At 49.3% G+C, this 21,608-nt stretch overlaps 1 protein-coding gene across 1 annotated transcript in view; it reads left to right on the top strand.

Annotated features, from left to right (window-relative positions):
• The first annotated feature begins 493 nt into the window (after positions 1-493).
• The window catches only part of COBL (cordon-bleu WH2 repeat protein), a 180,434-nt gene continuing 159,319 nt past the window's right edge, over positions 494-21,608 (top strand). Inside the window, exons 1-2 of the mRNA XM_088018680.1 lie at positions 494-623; positions 13,444-13,531. Coding sequence (XP_087874806.1) covers positions 494-623; positions 13,444-13,531 — 218 coding nt within the window. The remainder of the gene's footprint in view (positions 624-13,443; positions 13,532-21,608) is intronic.

Raw genomic sequence — 21,608 nt, 5'->3', positions numbered from 1 at the left:
GAGACTGCTGCATTCTGTCTGCTTTGGGGGCCCCCGGGGGCTGCTTCTGTGGCCTGGGTAGGGATGCTGACAGTAGGGGAAGGAGCCAGCACTTGTCCTTTGTGGGTGCTTTCTGTCCTTCCCTCGCTACTGCTCAGCCCGCCCTCTGGTGCAGCGGGTGCCCCCATGCTGGGTCCTCTTGTGGGGTTCCTGCCTCTTGTGCCCCCAACAGCTTCAGAGTGGTCCCTGCCTGGAGCCCAGCCCCAGCAGGCATCCCTCTTGTTCAGGTTCCTTTGAAGGTCTCTTGAGTCTGCTGAATTCTGCAGTGTTCAACTGCCTTTGGAACTCAGCGTTTTGGGGCTTCAACCAGTGGGCCTATAGCGTGCTCACTCCTGACCCTCTCTGTCACCCAGCTAACGCGGGCAGTCCGAGCCAGCCTCCCTCCAAAACTAGTTAGGCAGGAAACGTATCAGTTTCTATTCCTGAACTTGCCCCAGCCCCGGGGGCCCACATCATGGTGCTCCCACCAGCCCCAGGCCTGCAGTTCTGCAGCTCCGTCTCCATTGGCTTCCAGTCCAGCTCAGGCCTGGTGTGGTTCTCCAGGTGGGCCCTGGCTGATTTGGGGGAGGACAGAGAAGCACCAGGTGAGGGTTGGGTCACCATGATGTCCCCACTAGCCTGACATGCTGGCCACAGAGACTTCTAGTCTTCTCCTTACTGTGCTACTGAGGGGATGGGCAGCAGGTGGGGATCCCTCCAGGCAAGGACTTGTAGGGGCACTTCTAGCATCTAGAGCGTGGGGTTCTCAGCTTTGTGCCTTCACGGATATGTGAGAACAAGATGGTCCCGTTCCACACTGTGTCACAGTAGCTGCTGGCTAAAGACTCAGATGCCAGGCACTGTCCACGGATCCGACAAGAGTGAGATCACTTAACTTTGACATGATTCTGTGGAGAAGGCATGGGTATTATCCCCATCACATGGAGGAGAAAGTGGAGGCTGCAAGCGGTTGACTGCATTGTGTAGGGTCTTTGCTGCTTGGCGGTGGTGCTGAGATGTCATGAAGGGTTCAGAGATGAAGCTGGCAGAGGATCAACAGCTGGAGATAGGATGGAGGGGGAGAGTCCCTTCTGTGTGTAGAGCACCAAGGTTCTGGTCACCACACCTGGGGGCTGTGGGGGCATGGTGGAAACAGCATTGGGGTAAAACATCTCAGGCAGGGAAGTTTGGGATTATGCAGTGGGCAGTGCTTGCAGCAGGGCCATGGTTGAATGGAGTTGTCTTTGAGGAAGGGTCTTCCTAGCCTGTGGAGATGGGGACTCAGAAGGGGGTGTGGCAGGAGGCGGAGGAGACTCTGTGAGAGTCTACTGTAATAGTCCAGCGGAGAGAAGACCACAGCCTGAGTACGGGTGGAGCTGGGAGGGTGGGAAGGAGGAGACGGGGTGGAGCCTGGCGGAGTTGGAACCAACCTGGCACAGATATTAGAGGAGGGAAAGGAAGCATAGGAAGAGGAGGAAAGGCAGAGAAGGAAGGGGAGTAGGAGGAGATGAAAGCCAGGTGGAAGCCTTGGGAAATAGTGGAACCCCCGAATGAAAGGAGCGTCAGCGAGCAGCTTTGCACAGAGGAGCTCTTCGTTCAGCTGGAAATGGCCTACAAGCCAGCAGACTTACACAGTCTCTGGGGTTGTGGGAGGGAGGTGGTGGCCAGGTGTGGGTGTGGCCTCTGTGCAGTGAAGCTGGCATCTAACCAGGGGACAGCTGCGGGGGGGTCGTGGGCAGCACACTCCTTGCCTCCTCCAGGGGGCTGTGCTGGACTGGCCCTGCCTCCCCAGCCAGAGAGGGAGGTTGACCAGATCTCTGGGGGCTGCCAGCCAGGGAAGCGGGTAGCTCAGGTGACACAGAGCAGACTGCAGGGGCCCAAAGGGGGAAAGGTGTTGTCCTGGCCACCAGAGCCCCTCATCCTCGGGCCTCTGTGCCTTCACTGGGACCCCAGGCCCTTGGCTCTGTTGAGAACCGGAGCACATCGGGCTCTGAGGCACGCCTGCCTGCACACATTATCTGTTTGGCAGCATTGTTTGTAATCCTGGGACAGTGGCATTTGGTAGAAACCGAATATAGGTTTCGAGCTTGAAAAACCACACTACTGCAAGACTGGCTGGCCGAAAACAATGAGCTTCTTGTCACATGGTTCTTTTTGGAGGGAAGAAAAGAAAAATAAACACTCTTCAGGAAAAGAAGGTGCTAAATCGTGCCTTTAGATGGCAAGAATTGCTTTCTACAAGTTCAGCAAATGCTTGGTTGCATGAGGTGGGCAGCAATGTGAAAGGTCTGACTTGGCTCTTGAAGAACAATCAGAGTTTTCTCCCCCAAGTGAACGCCTGTGTTGCCCACATGGGCCCAGTCGGAAAAGGTAGTGGGTGTGCTTTGTAAGAAAGAAGCAGGTTGCCGCCAGGCATCCTCATCCGGGAGGAGGAAACTCTGCTCCTCTCCCTAGTAGCTCTTCCTTTTAACATTTTATTTTCCAAGGTTAAAAGGTCTGTGTCTTTGACCAAGTAAACGAAGGCATCTTGTGAGTTTGGGCGCTGGTTGTGCACACAGCAGGGAGCATCTCAGTGAGCGCAGTCACCCGTGTGCAGGCTTGCTTGGGAAGAAGCCCTGCATCGGGTGGCACCTTTATTAATAAGTCACTAGGCTGGGTCGGATCAGAGGCCTCCACTTGTTCTCATGGCACTTCCTCGCCTCCGTGCTCCCAGTCCAGGGAAGCTCCTTATCTCCTGGGACTGCTTTAACCCAGCCTAGAGACCCCTCTGCTCTCCTTGTAGGGGGACAAAGCAAGCTGCTCCAGGCGGGGGCAGGGAACAGTTTGGGATGTGTGCAAAAACATTGCCAGGTGGTTTGGCAATCAGTAAGTCATCTATTTCATTTCATTTGATAAGAATATTCCAACCTCAGGAAAGGAGCACTGCCTGTTATTTGGAAGGAGAGATCCTTTTGCCGTACCGTTCGACAATGCAGTAACTCTTGTTTTATCTGATAGTTGGAGCGGGAGTCCATCTGCTCAGCTTCATCGCGGAGCATTTGCCGATGGTTAAGTGATCCGCACCTACGGAGCTTTCCTAACTGCCTGGGAGTTGGGTAATGCTGTGGGACCCGGCTCTCCTATGTTCCTCTTTGAATATTTACTTGATGTGTACAGAGATACCAGCGTTCCCACATATGCAGGCCTGAGTGTAGAGTTTGGTGAGTGTTATGGATATCTTTTGTCATAATGTCTTTGAAAATCCTATCAAGAAAGCTAATCTTTTCATGTTGAGTTACTGAAAGCTTCCCCAAACCCGGGTCAAAGCGGTGAAATAATGCCGAGAGTAGGTTTCTCAGTTGGCTTTGAATGCATTTGTTGCGTAAATGAGCCTTTTGGGGGCACCTTGAGGAGCTAGCTTCTAGTCTACCCTCATGGAGACAAGAGGCTGGCTTTTGGGGGTTTTTGTCCCCAACAATAAACCTGCTAATAACAGAAAAAATATCTGTAACAGCTACCAGTCCTTGAGTGCTGCCTACCTAGCAGTGCAGCATGAGAAACATTTAATCCTTACATTAATCATGTCAGATGAACGTTTGGAAGCGCTCTTTGGTCAGCTCTAGGGGAAACTGAGGCTTACAAGTGACAGGAACCTGCCCACACGAAGTCGCTTGTTGGAGCTCACACAGCTTGGCGATCTCTTTGCTAGATCTGAACTTAACGCCTTCCTGATTGTAGAGAGTGTCACGGGGGCTGGTAGATGCTTTGCAGCTGTAAAACTATGTTCTGGGGGCAGAACTCCTAAATATGGTGTCTGCATTGCCCCGAAATGCGGCGTTTTCCTGGGGACAGCCATTGCCCCCTGGTTTACTGGAACAGTGTGGCATTACTGTCTTAATCTGTAAGCTGCAGCTTAGAGGTGTCCTCTTAATTTGAGAGGTTCATAAATATATACCTTTTGGCCCATATTACTGATCTGCGGTTCCCAGTGAATGTTCCTCTTGTGTTAAGTTTTGTTTTTAAAGGCAGAGCTGGTAGGGAAAAGCATCTGGGGGACGTTCCTCATTTCTCCTTTATTAGAAGGAATTATCTTGGAGGGAACGTTGCCCTGATCCTGGGAGGTGCCCAACTCTGAGAGAAAGTATCACGGGGGTTTTATCCCGGGGTCCCCGATCACTCACCATGGTCTGTGGATCTCGTGTGCATGTGAAGGTGCATCTTGCCTGGAGAGAGGGCAAATAGCCTTCATAAGATCCTCTAAGGAGTCCCCAACCCTAGAGGTATCAAGAACCCTGAGGGCTGACCCAGAGGCTATCCCAGCTCTGGACATCAGCCCTTTCCCTTTCCCCTTGACTCTACCTCTTCCTCTGTTCCCCGAGGGTGCTGAACAGGGTCCTTATGATTTGTGGGATCTATAAGGAAGCTGTAGCCCCGAATGAAGTTCTTGGGAGCTCTAACTCTACCTAGAAACAAGATGGGGCTCTAACTCTACTTAGAAACAAGCCTTGTCCAGACCCGACATCACAGCAGACGGCTTGTATCTATGACTGTGCCAGAAACTTCACCAAAGGGTTGCTTCCTGACCTACCCCTCTCATCACAGCTGCCCCCGCAGGATGCCAACATTCTAGCACAGGGCACAGCGCCTAGACAGCTCAACACCAACCTGCCAGATAACCCTGGGGGTTTATTTTCAGGAAATAACTGAGGGGCAGGGGTGCATCCTGGCCTGAGTAGCATTCCAGTCTTTCCAGCGGTGGGGCCCTGAGGAAGTTACTCACCCTGTGGCATCCTCAGTCATCCCGTACATAAAATGCGGAGGATCTACCTTCCATGTGAGGCTGCTGTGAGAAGCAAGCACACACAGAGTGCTCAGAAACTAGGAGCTAAAAACTGGATGAATATTGTCCTTAGAGCCATGAAAGCCGGTTCCTGTCCATTGGGTGGTTGTGGGTTCCCTAAACAGTCCTGGGTGCCTTCAGTACTGTCTGCTATCCTCTGGGTGACTGGACATTCACCTTGTCTTCGTTTTTGGCAAACTTGGCCAATGGCATGGCCAGCTGAATCCCAGCAGTAAAAACTCACTCACTCATACAGCAGGTAGTTGCCGAGCAACTGTGTCTCCTGATGAACAGCAAAGTCTTGACCCCTGTTCCCTTGGAGTGTGAGTCTAGAGTCATGGCTGGTCCTAAACAGCCCAGCAAAGACCTGTGAGTGCAGATCAGGAGAAGCACTACAGAAGGAATCAAGACCCTGCTGGAGAATAACGGGGCTTCATTAGGAACTGGGGGATGGCCTTTTTAGGGGTGCACATGTCAGTTTGGATCATGGCAGGTAGAAAGTTGAGTAGAGGGAAGAGCATTTACAGCAGGGGGAACAGCATGTGTGAGTCCTCAACAAGGGAGAGCTTGCTTATTCCTAGGATGTGTGGTCGGAACATAGTGGGTTTCGGGGCTGAGGCTGGCGGGGAGTTGAGGTGGGAAGGCTCGGACCTTCAAAGCTCTGCCAAGGTGCTGTACTTTATTGCAAGTACAAAGCAAAGTGCTGAAGGGACTTGATGTAGCGTGAGCATGAATGCAGAATCTCTCAGCAGGAAACAAGGGTGAGACATGGGATGGAGCCTGTGGACTTCAGGTGGGGATAAGGGGATTTTGTCTAAAAAGTGGCATCCTGCTTCTTTTTGTTAAGATTTCATTTATTTATTTTAGAGAGAGAAAGAGACCTTGAGCAAGGAGGAGCAGAGGGAGAGAGACAAGCAGACTCTGCACTGAGCAGAGAGCCTGATGTAGGGCTCGATCCCACGACCCTAAGATCATGACCTGAGGTGACATCAAGAGTCAGACACTCAACTGACTGAGCCACCCAGGCGCCCCAGTGGCATCCTGCTTCTAATGGGGATTCCATCTAAGCCACTCCGGAGCCCTCTGAAATAGCTCTCTCTGAGTCCCAGTTGAAAGGCGAGTGAGTCCCTTTGGTAGCAGTGTCCCTCCCTGTCCCTGCTCCCGGCGTGGGTTGAAAGGGAGGACACCCCTCCCCACTCAGCACTGTGGCTGTATCACGGAGAATAGTTTTGAAGACCATGTTCCCACCCTATTTGCCTCCACAGCATTCTCCCCCCTCATTTCTGTAGTTTATTCCCAGCATCGGCTATTGGGATTGGATGTCTTTCTTCCACTTTGTCCTGGAGTTGTATTGTCCCTGGAAGGATAAATGGAAGGACGTTGTTGGTGCCAGCAGAAGGCCTTCCGTTTGCCTGGACTCCACGTACCAAGCACTTGATATGCTTAAACTTTCATTGAATTTCTTTAGAACATTGTAGATGCATCTTGGAGAAGGGAAACTCTACCCACTAGATAAAACACATTTACAAAAGAAAACCAGTTAATTTCCTTGGTCATGCCAACCCTATTGAAGACTCTTATGGAGCATGACCCTGAAGTATAGGGTGACCTGCAGGCCCCATTCTGAAATCCAAGTCTCAGGGTGTGGTTTCTGAGTGGACAGGGTAGATGGGGAGTCACAAGGGAAGGGACCGGCACCCGAGGCTCAGTGTCAGAGGCCTGACAGACTGCATGATGTAGTTGGCCACACAGGTGACACCAATGCCTGTCTGCACAGGATGGGAAGGGAGAGACAGAATCCTGATTCTCTCCATAAGATGAGATCTGAGAGGAACACCTAGGTCTGGTCAGAGCTGAGCATCCATCACTCACGTGGGCATGTCCCAAAAGGCTCTAGAATGTTCTTGGAATTTCGGCTGTTGCTGTTGCCGTGACCGTGACCCAAGGACCAGGTGATCCTCTTCTTTGTGAAGGTCTAACTCTCTTCTCAAAGATAGACATGACTCACCCAGTCTGAGGTCAGATGGACCACCAAGGTAGGATTCAGGGAGTGGAGAGGAGGCTCTGGAGGGGCAGGCACCACACACCCCTTCCTTAGAAGGTGCTAGGGTGGGAGGGGCCTTCTCTCCAGGCTCATGATCAGCTTTTGAGACTCCATGTGGCCTGGTCACTCCTGGCCATCGGTGGGGTGTTGGCCATCCTGCCTGGCCCTCTCCTGTTCAGCCCGTCCAGTTGAAGATGATCTAAAATCGTGTGGATGACCAGCAGCAAATGCCTGATGAATCCTGGGACTCCAGGCTGCCTGCCTGTCTCAGAATTGATAGTGGAGCGACCCATTTTATTTTTTAATATTTTATTGTATTTTATTTTTTATTGAAGCATAGTGACACACAATGTTATATTAGTTTCATTTTACAACGTAGTGATTAGATGATTGTATACATTACTCAGTGTTCACCACAATAAGTGTGTTCACCATCTGTCACCTTATGATGTTATTATAGTACTATTGACTGTATTCCCTATGCTCTACTTACCATCCCTCTGACTTACTCATTTTATAACTGGAAGTTTGTACCTCTTACTCCACTTAACTATTTTGCTCATCCCCCCCACCCGCCTCCCCTCCGGCATCCACTACTTTGTTCTCTGTGTATGTGAGTCTGTTTCTGTTTTTCTTTGTTCATTTCTTTTATTTGTTTAGATTGCACATATAAATGAAATCATCTGATATTTGTCTTTGACTTATTTCACTTAGCTTTATACTCTCCAGATCCAGCCATGTTGTTGTAATTGGTGAGATCTTATTCTTTTTTATGGCGGAGTAATATTCCATTGTATGTACATATGTGTATATATACACACAATACAGCTTCTTTATCCATTCATCTATCAGCAGATACTTGGATTGTTTCTATATCTTGGCTATTGTAAATAATGCTGCGGTAAACATAGGGGTGCAGATATCTTTCTGAATTAGTGTTTTCATTTTCTTTGTGTAAACACCCAGCAGTGGAATTACTAGATAGCACTATGGCACTTTTTTTTTTTTTTTTTGAAGTTGGAGGGCAATGTTTATTTTAGAAAGGAGAGTGACCACATATGAAAAATACCACTTAGCATTAGGTGGAAAAACACATAAAAATCATTCCCCAACCCCCAATCCCTTGGTACCCAATGCTGTAGCTCCCACTGAGGTAATGCTGTACCACTATCCCATGGCTTAAAGAAAAAAAAGGAAACCAAACCAAACCAAAAAAAAAACCTCCATGAGAGGAAGACCCAATCCTACATAACCGCCATCTGTGTGTTTTAAGGAGTTGCAGGGCTCTGCCCCCTCAGTCAGACTGATCTTTCTCCGTCACGTGTAAGAAGACAATGCTGAAGATGAAGAGCCCCAGCATCATGGAGAAGTCTCTGGCTGGCGTAGTAGGGCTAGGCCGAGGGGATGATGCACTCATACTGTGTATGCGGGAGTGGCCTCATGGACACCCGAGTGCAGGAGTGTAAGTTCGTGTAGCCTAGCCGGTTGTAATCCACTTTCACCTGGAACGCTCCATACACATTGGGCAACTTGAACTGGACACCATATTTGCCACCTAAGTGCCCACTGCCTGCCACTAAAGATATTTCTATTTTTAATTTTTTTCACGAACCTCCATACTGGTTCCCACGGTGGCTGCATCAGTTTGCATTCCCACCAACAGTAGCACAAGAGTTCCCTTTGCTCTATATCCTCGCCAACACGTTATTTCTTTTCTTCTTGATTTTAGCCATTCTGACAGATGTGAGGTGATATCTCGTTGTGCTTTGATTTGCATTTCCCTGATGATGAGTGATGTTGAGCATCTTTTCATGTGTCTGTTGGCCCTCTCGATGTCTTCTTTGGAATACTATGTGTTCAGGTCCTCTGCCCAATTTTTGATGGGATTGTTTGTTTTTTTTGGCATTGAGTTGTATAAATTCTGTATATATTTTGGATGTGAGCCCCTTATCGGTTGTATCATTTGCAAATATCTTCTCCCATTCTGTAGGTTGCCTTTCATTTTGTTGATGGTTTCCTTTGCTGTGGAAGAGCTTTTTATTGTGATGAAGTCCCAATAGTTTATTTTTGCTTTTGTTCCCCTTGTGTGAGGAGACATATCCAGAAAAATATTCCTAAGGCCGATGTCCAAGTGATTATGCCTGTGTTTTCTTTTAGCGGGTTTATGGTTTCAGGTTTCACATTTAGGTCTTTAATCCATTTTCAGTTTATTTTTGCATATGGTGTAAGAAAGTGGTCTCACGGCTGTCCCAAAACAATGATTGTGACCTCTTTTATTCAATTAAATGTATTACAGTTTTCTTAAATACCTACAAGTGTGAAGCTAGGTAAGTAGGCTCCTTTTACAACTGTAAAATGAAAACAATGTATAAATTACACAAAGTGAAGCACAAAAGTCACATTAACAAAGTTGTTAGTTGTTAGTCGCTAATACTTATTATGAACTTGAGTGCTAGTTCGTAAGCATCATTACATCAGATCATCACGGCAATCCTACAGGGTCGTTCCTGTTTTCCAGATAAGGAAACTGAGGCACAGGGCTCTGTCAGTTTCTGAGAGCACACAGCTAGGGAGAGGCAGAGCCAGGCTTTGATCCGAGGCTGCCTGCCACGTAGCCAGGTGGGCCTCACTCTGAATCACGACCATCCACTCCCTTTCTGTGGCGCTGACACTTGACTGAGATCACCAGCATTCAATCTGACGTGTAAAAAGTTAAACCTCTGTAGGTCAGTTTCTTACTGTGCACATTAATCTTTTGACTTTAAGATGATGACCATCATTTACATCAATGCCATTATGGTTGCCTTTTTTTTAAGATTTATTTATTTGAGAGAGAGAAAGAGAGCATGAGAGGGAGGGGCAGAGGGAGAGGGAGAGAGAATCCGAAGCAGACTCCACACTGAGCGTGGAGCCCGACACGGGGCTCGAGCTCACGATCCTGAGAGCATGACCTGAACCAAAACCAAGAGTCAGACGCTCAACCAACTGAGCCACCCAGGCACCCCTATGGTTGCTTTCTAATGCAGATAACAAGATCCCATTAATTTGATGGACATGTTTGATAATGCAAGTGAACACAATACCGAAAAGTAGTTAAATGAAATATTCGTCGTTGCCTTTTTAACACCGCACAGCTAATTACAAGGGCAGGACCTTCTCATCACGTTTTTGGGCAACAGAAAAAAAGCATGGTCAGTTCTCAAGCAGTGTAGGACTTTGGGTTTGGGCCGCCGGGGATCCTTTGACCCTCACAGTGCAGGGGACATTATTCAGTCTCTGCTGCAGGTGTGGTCCCAACCCCACACAACATGGGTACTGAACCGTGTGGCAGTGAGTACAATGCAGATGACCCCATTTGGGAAACTCCTAATCAAATGATTATTTAAATGATTGCACATGTTAAAAAAGAATCTTTTACCCTTTAGGCTGCCAGCAACTCCATTTGTAGATCTTTAGGGATTCCTAAACTCTGGTTTAAAGAAAAATGTGTTTTAGAAGTGAGGTTTCTTGCACTAAAGTTTTACTTAAGAATTCTATAATTATTTTAGAACACTGTTTTAAAAAACGAAACAGGCACACTCAAGCACATTGTAACTTGACGAAATTTCCGCGCTGCCCAGGTGCACCTTTTTGCTGTAAGTGAACTTAGCACCGTCCTAAGTCCCTTTTAGATTTCTCCATGAGTCAGATACCCTCTTTGGGGCACAAGAGAGTATGTAAAGACAGGAGACCTGTTCTGAGCACCTACTCCTTGCCAGGTCCTGCACTAGTCAGTCACCTTACATCTGTTACCTGGTTCGGTCTACATGGAAACTCTCAAGCCCAGGCCTCGTGCGCAGAGAGCCCAGAGTATTTGCGAGCCCGGGCTATACCCACATCTCGTGCATCTAATTTAGTGCTTTCGGTCAGGAAAGTGGTGGCTTATACAGCTAGCGCTTCCTAGCCCGCAGTGTACCCAAGTGGGCAGTTCTGAAACCAGCACCATCGGAGTCATGCAAGTCGAGTGTGTTGCTAGAACGCAGGGCAGAAGCACTTGAGAGGCACTTGACTGGTCCTCTCTCATCCTCACAGTGTACTGACTGGAGTCCTAACCAAATGCGTAGGGGCTGCAGGGACCCTGCAAACTTGGGAGAGCACACACCCACGTCCTGCCCACTCCCACACGTCCGCTCCACTTGGAGCCCTTGTCCCCATCTCTACCACCTTAGTGCCCCCGAGACTGCTGGGCAAAATGGAAATACAGTGTCCACCCCAAGATCCCAGCTGAGGTTGCTGGCTAGGCGGGGGTCATAGCTGCCCACATGGCCTGTCTTCCTGGGCCTGTAGGCCCCGTTGCACCTGTCTGAGCACCTCACCTTTCGGGGCTTTCCATCGGGAGGGCTGGCACTCCCAGCCAGGCTCCTTTCTCTCTAGCTTCTCTTACCAGACCCACCACATCTTCCCCCCAGTTGGAGCACATGCGCGTGCTTGTGCGTGTGTGCGCATGTGCGCCTGACCGTGTGCGCATGTGTGCCTGTGCGTGTGTGCGCATGTGCGCCTGAACGTGCGCGCATGTGTGCGCATGTGCGCCTGACCGTGTGCGCATGTGCGCTTCTGCGTGTGCGCATGCTCCTCGAGGGTGGCCACTGTCCTGCTCAGTGTGGTTCGTAGGACATGAACGAGGCTCTCCGTAATCCGGTCCACGCTCAGGCCCCTGCCTCCCTCTCACGTCCTTGCTGGGAACAGCTCACGCCCACCCCTGTCCTTGCCAACTCCGACTGACTTTTCATATCCCGGCTCCCAGGTCACTTCCTGAACCCAGCCTAAATCGGGAGCCCTTTACAACCCTTGAGTAGCACGGTCTGTCCTTCTTTTCTGTGTTTACGTGTGCTATCGCTTGGTAATATCAGTCGGCCCTTGGAGGCCGTGAGCCTGTGGAGGGCGACTTAGATGTCTTATCGTAGGTCTTGGAGTGGCCCTGGGACACAGTGGGGCCGACCACGTTTGTTTAGTGGACGACTGCCTTCTCAGAGACACTTGGCTCTGGTGGCTCACAGGACTAAATAAGTGTGCAAAATAATATTCCATGGCATCATTATTAAAATCCTGTTAGAAATGTGCCCCTTTCTCTGATGCTTCCTCCCAACCAGGACTGCCCCCAGGAATCACCTGGAGCGTGACAACCGCAGAGTCCGATTCAGGAGGTCTGGGGCGAGGCTGGGAGCCTGCGTAGACTCAGCTGCCTGGGACTCTCCTAGGGCTCCCTACCCACCTCCAGGCTGCTCCCTCCGTGGGGTTGAGGCCCAGGCCTTGTCTGGCGACCTGGCAGGAGAGACCAGGCTGACACTGGCAGCAAAGTGACCCTGAGAACCAAGGCGGCGCGTTTCTGACTCTCAGAATCTTTTAGGAGGAATCAAACGTTCTGCTTTGGAAGAATCTTGGGCAGAGAGTGGCAACTCCCTTCTGCCCCGGGGTGAAAAGAGACCCAGTTAGGCAGAGCTTGCTTCACGGTGGATCCTAAGCGGGAGGAGTGGGGTGTGCCGGGTTTCTCTTTGAAATTCCCTTTAGGCAGATACTGTTCACCCTGCTTCCTGCCAGGGCAGCCGGATGGTAAATGGACATCAGTCACGCAGACAGGTGAGCCGGCATCCGCATGACCACTGACTTCAGTGTCCACTGGTCAGGGACACTGAGAAAGTATTTGAGGCACAGAAATAAATAAACAAATAAATATAAAGCAGAGAGCCCTTTGGACTCTGCTCCGGGGAAGTTAGAGTAGAGAGTTGTGGGGATTTTCCCTTCGCAGGTTGCAGGCTCTGCCTGCCCCGGGCTCCCCCAGCCTGGCTCGGTGCCTTAAGGGTTAGGTTTTAATGCAGCCACCTGGACTCTAGCCCTGGAATTTGTATTCGCTGGGCCCAGGTGGTGCCAGACGAGCAGCCCACGGCATCCTGGATGGCCTTGCGTTGAGGGAACAGAGCTCAGCGTTCTGCTGCATGTGGACGAGCTCTGGGAAGAAAATCCTCAGCTGGTGGCATCCCAGGTGATGCAGGAGCTAGCAAGCACTGCCCTGAAATTTACACAGGAAATATGGGATGGTTTGAATCAAAAACCATCTGGTATTCTGATTGATGACCTTTGAAATGCCAGAGATGTTTTGTACATATTATTTCATTTGATAGTTTCTGCTGGGGCACACCCAGTCTTGTACCTGGAGGGAGCCCAGGGAGGGGGTGCTGCTTGCTCAGTGACTCAGTCCCTGAGGCACGTTGGACCAGCCCTGCTTCTCCCTGACGGTGCAGGGAAGGAGGGTAGGGTCGCCAGCTGGGTCACCTGCCCGGGACGTGCCCAGGAGTGGCCCTGCCCTTTTAACTGTCCACGTGCTCCTTGGTGTCGGACTCCACGGCACCTGCACGGACCTTCTGGAAGGGAGCCACCAGTCTGGGAGCAACCAGGTTGGCAGTGCAAAGACCTTTGTGGACTGAGTGAAGATGATCGGGTCCATGGGAACAGCAGCAGTCTTTCCCCGGTGGCGGGAGCCAGTGGCGCCGTGACTGCGTTACGTGGAGACGGTGCTCGCTTTCAGAGGAGCTTGGGGTGTCTGTCCACCTGGGCGGCTTCAGCTCTCGAACTGGCACGAAGTTACCTCCTCGAGAAGACAAGCCTGAACTCAGGTATTGTGGGTGCTGCTCGGGTGGAGGAGGATTCCAGGGGGAGGCAGAGGAGACCCCGTCACTGTCCCATCGTGCACAGAGAAGCTTAACCCAGCAACCTGCCCCCACTCTCTGGACCCGCTCCCGAGGGGGTCCCTCCCCTGGGGGGGGTCTAGCCTCACCCACGCCCTTTGCTCTAAGGGGCCCTGGGCCTCCCTCCACCCTTGGCAGGTTGTGCAGCCGCCTTCTCTTCCCCCAGCGTGCTCGGCAAAAGAAACTCCTTCTGTGCCGGGAGCTAGGTTGTGGGGGCTGAGGGGCCCCCAGGAAGGAGCCCAGTGAGGGACAGAAGACAGACCTGACAGTAAACCTGCCCTACATGCTGGCAGTGACAAAACTACCAGGATGAACGTCTAATGTTACGAGGATGAAATTATTGTGATCCAGTTGTGATAAAATACACACAACATGAAATTGACTATGCCAACCATTTCTCAGCGTGTGGTCGGTAGCGTTCGGTACCTTCGTGTCGTCCTGCAGCCAATCGCCAGAACTCTTCATCTTGCAAAACCAAAACTCTGCTTGACAAAAAACTGTTAAACTCGTTACACACAACCTCTCCATCCCACCCGCCCCCAACCCCTGGCGCCCTCCATTCCAAGGTCGGTCTCTCTGACAGCTATCAGAACCTCCAAGTAAGGGGAATCACCCAGTGTTTGCCTTTTTGTCTCTGGCTTATTCACTTAGTATAACCATGTCCTTGAGGTTCCTCCGTGTTGTAGGATGCTTCAGAATTTGTTTCCTTTTTAAGGCTAGAGAATATTCCAGAATGTGTACTTACCACGTTTTGCTCATTCATCAGTGATGGGTGCTTGGGTTGCTTCCACCTTTTGACTATTGTGAATAATGCTGCCGTGAACCTGGGCAGGGGGGCATCTTTTGAAGTCTCTGCTTTCAGTTCTTTTGGGTAGAGACAGACATATGTTGTTTTATTGTGCTCGGCTATGTTGCACTGAACAAATACTGCATTTTTTATCACTGTTAGGTGTGTGGCAACCCTGCATCGAGAAAGTCTACCGGCGCCATTTGTCCAACAGCATCTGCTAACTTTGTGTCTCTGTGTCACATCTTGGTAATTCTCACAGTGTTTTAAAATTTCTCATTATATTCGTCTGGGTGGTCTACGATCAGTGATCTTCGATGTTGCTATTGTAATTGTTTTGGGCCACCATAAACCATGCCCATAGAAGACAGTGAACTTCATTGATAAATGTTGTATGTGTTCTAACTGCTCCACAGAGCACTGTTCCTCCCATCTCTCCCTCTCCTCAGGCATCCCTATTCCCTGAGACAAAACATGATTGAAACGAGGCCAATTAATAACCTTACAGTAGCCTCCACATGTTAAGTGAAAGGAAGAGCCACACGTCTCTCAGTTTTCATCAAAAGCTAGAAATGATTCAGCTCAGGGAGGAAGGCATGTCAAAAGCCAAGACAGGCTGGAAGCAGGATCTCCTGTGACAACCAGTGAGCCAAGTTGTGAACACAGAGGAACAGTTCCTATTTTCCAATAGGAAATTCACTATTCCAGCGAACATGCAAATGATAAGAAAGCAAAACAGCCTTCTTGCTGATATGGAGGAAGTTTTAAAGGTCTGGAAAGAAGATCAAAGCAGCCACAACATTCCCTGAAGCCAAAGCCCGATCTAGAGCGAGGCCCTGACTTTTCAGTTCTATGGAGGCTGAGAGGTGAGAAGGCTGCAGAAGAAAAGTCTGAGGTGAGCAGAGGTTGGTGCATGAGGTTTAAGGAAAGAAGCATCTCAAGGTGGAGCAGCAGGGGCTGGTGGAGAAGCTACAGCCAGTCATCAGAAGATCTGGCTGAGGGAATTAATGAAGATGGCTATGCTATTGGATTTCCAGTGTAGACAAAACAGCCGTCTGTTGGAGACTGATCTAGGACTTCATAGCGAGAGAGAAGTCAGTGTCTGGCTTCTAAGGACAGGCCGATTCTCTCGCTAGGGGCTAATACAGCTGGTGACTGAAGCCATTCTGAGAATCGTAAGGCCCTTAAAATTTGTGCTGAATCTACTCTGCCTGTGCTCTACAAATAAAACCATAAAGCCTGGGTGGTGGCACATCTGTTTACAATATGTTTTACTGGATCTCTTAACCCCACTACTGAGACCTACTGCAGAAAAAAGGGTTCCTTTCAAAATATGACTGCTCATTGACAATGTACCTGGTTTCCCGAGAACTCTGATGGAGACGGACAACGAGATGAATGTTGTTTTCACACCTGCGATACAACATCCCCTCCATATGCCATGGATCAAGCAGTAATTTTGACTGTCAAGTCTTACTTCATAAAGCCCTAGCTGCCCTACATTAGTGATTCCTCTGATGCATCTGGGCAAAGTCAATTGAAAATCTTCTAGAAAGGATTCACCACTCTAGATGCCATTAGGAACATTTGTGATTCATGGGAAGAGATCAAAATAACATGAGCAGGAGGTTGGAGGGAGGTGATTCCAACCATCATGGATGACTTTGAAAGGTTCAAGACTATATTAGAGGAAGTAACTGAAGATGTAGTAGAAATAGCAAGAGAACTAGAACTAGAAGTGGAGCCTGAAGATGGGACTGATTTGCTGCGTCTCAGAATCAAACTTCAATGGAGAGGGTTGCTTCTTATGGACGAGCAAAGACCGTGGTGGAGACTCTGTGAAGATTGTTGAAGTGACAACAAGGATTTAGAATATTATAGATAAAGCAGCAGTGGTGGGGTTTGAGAGGATTGACTCCAATTTTAGAAGAAGTTCTGTGGGTAAAATGCCATCAAACAGCATCACGTGCTATGGAGAAGTCATTTATGAAAGCAAGAGCCAATCCATGTAGCAAAATTCACTGTTGTCTTAGTTTAAGAAATGGCCACAGCCACTCTATCCTTCAGCCACCACCACCCTGATCAGCAGCTGTCAGCATCGAGGCAGACCCTCCACCAGCAAAAAGATTATGACATCCTGATAGCTCAGATGATGGCTAGCATTTCTTAGCAATAAAGTATTTTTATTTTTTTTAAGATTTTATTTATTTATTTAGAAAGAGCACATGAGCCGCGGAGGGGCAGAAGGAGAGAGAATCTCAAGCAGACTCTGCTGAGCATGGGACCTGACACAGGGCTCGATCTCACAACCCTGATACCATGGCCTGAGCCGAAATCAAGAGTTGGACATTCAACCGACTGAGCCTTCCTGGCGCCCCTCATTTGAGCGGTTTTATTGTGATATAGCTGCTGCCCTGAGGTGCTCTGGAACCAAACCTGCACTATCACCAAGGTTTTCCCGGACCCAGAAGAGGAATTATGGGGGTTCTATTTTTATTTTTTTTTGAGGAACCTCCATACCGTTTTCCATAGTGGTTGCACACCTTTGCATTCCCACCAGCAGAGCACAAGGGTCCCAATTTCTCCATATCCTTGCCAACATTTATTTTCTTTCCTTTTTTTTGGATAGTGGCCATCGTAATCCTAATTATAATAGTGGTAATTTGGGGTTCATATTTTTCCTTTCATATTTTCATATTATGGTTTAGTAGACTAGAATTGGAAGTGTCCTCTGGCCCAGCCCCCGATGTCCCCAAAGGAACTGAGATCCAGAAAGAAGAAACCCATGCACAGCGTCTTAGATCCTGATGGCTTACCTGGGACACGCCGGATGACGTCTGAGACCGAGGACCCACCAGCCAGCCGGGACTGAGAGAAGGCCAAGGTCCGGCCGAGCGGTGACCATGGTGCCTCGGCTCGCCCCTGCTCCCTCTCCCCGCTGCAGATGCGCCCCCTGCAGACGCGCGGGATCCCACCGGAGGGCTTGTTGGCGGCTGGCACTGCGGCTGTGCTGGGTTCCGAGTGGGGACCTCGCAGCACTCAGAGAATAGGATCCTCGGTCGATGGACCTCAGTCCTCTCCCCTGCCCGCACTTGCCTCTGCTTGGAAATGTCACGGTCATCTCAGACCCAGGCCATCGAAAGCCACCTGGTCATCGCCTCCCAGAGTGTGTCCTTTGTTGGCCTGCTTTGAACCTTGTACTGGAGTCAGAGGCTTGGAACCCCAAACGTTGTAGGGCGCTCCTCCTGCTCTCGCGGAGCCATCAGTCTTCCACGACCGCTCTTTCCATGCACCCTCCCCATGGGCCACCCCCCTCTCATTCAGGCTGCGTGTCCCCAGAACTGTTTGTGCTCACTGCTCTAGCTGCCTCCATCAGGGCTCCCCCCACGCGCCTTCCAGCAGTTTCTCCCGCACTGGTTCTCACAGATGATCTGGGATTCCCCGCTGGCAATGGATTACTTAGCTCCTTGGCCTGCTTCCAACCGGACCCTATTTCCTGCAGCGGCTGGGCCTCTCCCCCTTGAACAAAACAGACACGAACCCACCTTCTGCTTCCCTCCGCTTTCTCAGTGACCTTGAAAAAGATAATCCCCAAATATTTGTGGGACGCTGTTATTTGGAACCACCTGCTCATGGGTTCCCCAACCAGCAAAATGAGAGCAGCAGATCTTGACCCTTAGATTACAAGGATTCAAATGAGACTGAGTAGGTTGGAGAAACCAAAGCCCTCTGGTGCGCTGAGTAGACGCAGCCCATAATGCTGTCTTCTTCTAGGATGTGCCTTACCATTTTGTTTTTCTCTCCGCCCCCTCCCCCAACTGCATACTTTTCCCCAGCTAGGACTTTTTCCCTCCATTCCTCTCCTTCTCTCACAGCTCCAAATTCTGGCTGTTCTCCGGACTGCTCAAGGCCACCTATGCAGATTTCTTCAGGATCATTCTTGCCTCAGGATTTTCTAAGTCTGCTCTGCACCTTGTAGGCTGAGACCCTACATGGTTTTCACCTTCGCCAGGGTCATCGTCATCAGTAGGTGTTCGTAAATACCTGTAGATATGAAGGGCAGTGCACTAAATATCGAGAATATAAACAGCCTTAATAAAGCATCTGCTGTTGGGATGCCCGGGTGTTTCCATCGGTTAAGCATCTGATTTCAGCTAGGTTATGATCCCGGGGTCCTAGGATTGAGCCCCGCATTGGGCTCCCTGCTCAGCAGGGAGTCTGCTTTTCCATCTCCCCCTGCTCATGTGCTCACTCGCTCTCGCTCACTCTCTCTCTCAAATAAATAAAATCTTTTAAAAAATTAAAGCATCTGCTGTCTTCCAGAGATGTTAAATTAAGTTGAAGACATGAGGCGCCAGAATCGCCACATTGGGGAGGTCGATAGCAGCAGGGGTGGGTGTGTGTGTCCAGTGTCTCGGGCTGGCATGGAGTGGCTTTCTCCCCCTAGGGTCTGTGTGCTCACAGACACACACCATTTCTGAAGTTTGGCCTTGACTCTGTCTACACCTCAGGCACCATTCTTGGCATGGACTGAAATTTCCCAAGTGCACCCCTCAAAATATGCAGGTATTATTCTGTGAAAAATAAAAACACAAATTCACAAATTAATCGACATCTATCTTCATAATCTGTCAGTTGCTTTCATCAAATGATACAGAAATCGCAACTAAAACCCCGTGCCATTTTGATGTTAAGGAGGCTCTGTTCTAGAGAAATGTTGTGATCCGTTAACATAACCACCTCTCCGCAAATGCAGATTCGATTGGTCCCTGCTGGGACTTGGACACTTGGTTAAGCTTCTCACGTGCTTCCTGAGTGTAGCTGGGAGGGGACCACTGGTCTCAGCCTTGTGTCCTTAGGCCCAGAGCATCCAGAGGCTTCTCAGAAGACGTGGTTTTGAGCTGTGTTTTCAAGATAGCAAAGCATACGAGGCAGGGTGTACGATGTGGCAGAGGCAAGGGGGCATGATTGTGGGTTTTCCAGGAGCAGGGAGCATTAGACCCGTTGCCAGGTGAGTGGGGGAAGAGTAGGGGCGGGTTCAGGATGGAAGGTAAGGGGACAGCCCTGACTTCCAGGCTGTGCCAGTGCTTTGAATATTAGCTACAGCCCTACAGGGGACAGGTATGTGAGAGCATTGAGTCCAAATGGAAGCACACACCCGGTTTTTGCTGTGAAGGAGTTGAGCGCTTTACCGGATCTTACCGGAGCCAGAAATTCATGTCGTTGTGTGAAGGGTTCCAGTTTTATCAGTGTTGGCTAACTTCAGTGTGCACGCACACACACGCACACATGCATGCATGCACACGTGCATACACATGTAACACTGTGCTGGACAGAAAGCTTCCCTGGGTGTCCTCACAGCCTGCGGGGCTGTCACTCTTGCATGGGGGGTGGGGTCAGGGTGCACCGTGCAGAGAAAGGTATGAGAAGAGGCACAGCCTTCTGTGGTCGGTGCTCATCTCCTGCATTTGGAGTGAGGGAATCCCGAGAGGCAACAGGATCCACTGGCGGAGTCTAGATGGTAGGAGGACGCTGCATGTGGGCAGATGTCAGTGATGAGAGCTGGGGCAGGTGGCTAGCTGGGGAGATGGTTCACGTGGGAAAAGTTGCGGGGACTGGCAATTTCTTCCGCCTCCCTCCCCGCTTCTGCTCCCATGGTCGTGCCAGCCAAAAGAATAAATGCACCAGGAGCTGCTTCTGTTTGACTCAGAGGGAGTTCAAGCCAGGTTTATTAGTATCCAGAAATGAATAGAGAGCTCCCTGGACAGCTGATATTCATTTCCCAAAAATGATAAAAGTAAACACTTTTTTTCCCCAATGAAAACATCTTTGGGAGGTAACGTGAATAGCAAGTGGGCTGCTGGGGGCCTGAGCATCTAGCCCTAAACCCAAGATTGACTAGTGAGGGACTCTGTAACCTACTTCTCTGGGACTCGACCTCCCCATCTGTAAAATGGGGTGACATCCGTTCTTCATAACGGGCTGGAGAACTCAGTGCTTAAAATCATTCAGGTTATTGCTAGCTCTGCCAATTTCTAGTCTTATCAAGATGTGCCCACACTCCTTGCCTATAAATGGTCGTACCGCCTCAGAGTGTCATCGGGAGCGTAGATGAGTTAATAATATAAAGCCCTTCCACCCACATGCTATATGCCGACTACTTCATTTTCATTTCTGTAAGTTAAAAAATTAGAAAGTATGTAAGGGGTAAGAATAAGGCACAAATGATAAAAAATATGACACAGATGTAAGGTTTTTACCAAGAAAAAAAGGAATCAATTTATGTCTATGTATCACAGTAGAGGAGGAGACTGGAATGTCATTCTGATCCAGATCTTTGTGTTAACCAGTGACATGAATGGCAGGAGCTTGTGCCCTGCTCGGAATCCCATTTACTATTTTCTCCCCAATTTTAAGCAACCGCTTTTGTTTCACAAGTAATTCATATATAGGTGATATTATAGAAAAAGTAGGAAATGCGTAGAAGTGAAAATATCAAAATGTAATAATACACATAACCTGGAGATTCTTTCATGTGTCTTTCTAGGTTGTTTATGATCTATGGCTACAATGCCTAATCCTCTTAAAAACGGAATTTTCTAAAATAATATTTGTTTTCTAAAAGAAATCCTGAATCAAGTGTTTTGGCACATCAAATCCTGTACTTTTAGAGTGTATCTAACTTGTACCAGTATAACATTGTTTTAAAGTACCATAGTTTATTGAAATTGTCTCTTATTGACCTGCGGTTCGATTATTTTATGTTTGTTTGCCATTGTAAATTATGTTGTATTGAGCACCTTTGAACGTCCCGTGGTGCGATAATTGGGGGATTATTTCTTTGGGACCAATTTCTAGAAAGGGAATTACCGTGCCTGATACTTTGGGCCAGAGTGCCTCCAAGAAGATTGCTCTGCGGGAGGATTTAAGTTCGTTAGCTCTTTGTGGATCAGCAGGGCATGGTAGAAGGTGGGGGGCGGGGCAAGGTGGGCAGGAGAAGCTCCTGGGAGTCGGGCACATCTGCTCTCCATCGCTGCTCCAACACCAATGACCATGGGCCTTCAGGGTTGCTACAAATCTCTTGGATGTGCAGTTTTCTCAGCTGCCAAATAGTTGGAGCATTGAATGAGGTGAACTTCCTAAGGTTATTATTAGCAGAGGCCCTGGTGCTGAGTAAATACTAGCTATTATAAAATACCTAGGGCCTCTGTAAAATAA

The sequence above is a fragment of the Eumetopias jubatus genome, unplaced genomic scaffold (genome assembly GCF_037043125.1).
Source record: "Eumetopias jubatus isolate StellerSeaLion01/CBP00866 unplaced genomic scaffold, mEumJub1_p1.0 scaffold_14, whole genome shotgun sequence".
Classification (NCBI taxonomy): Eukaryota; Metazoa; Chordata; class Mammalia; order Carnivora; family Otariidae; genus Eumetopias; species Eumetopias jubatus.
This window is presented reverse-complemented; position numbering and strand designations above follow the sequence as displayed.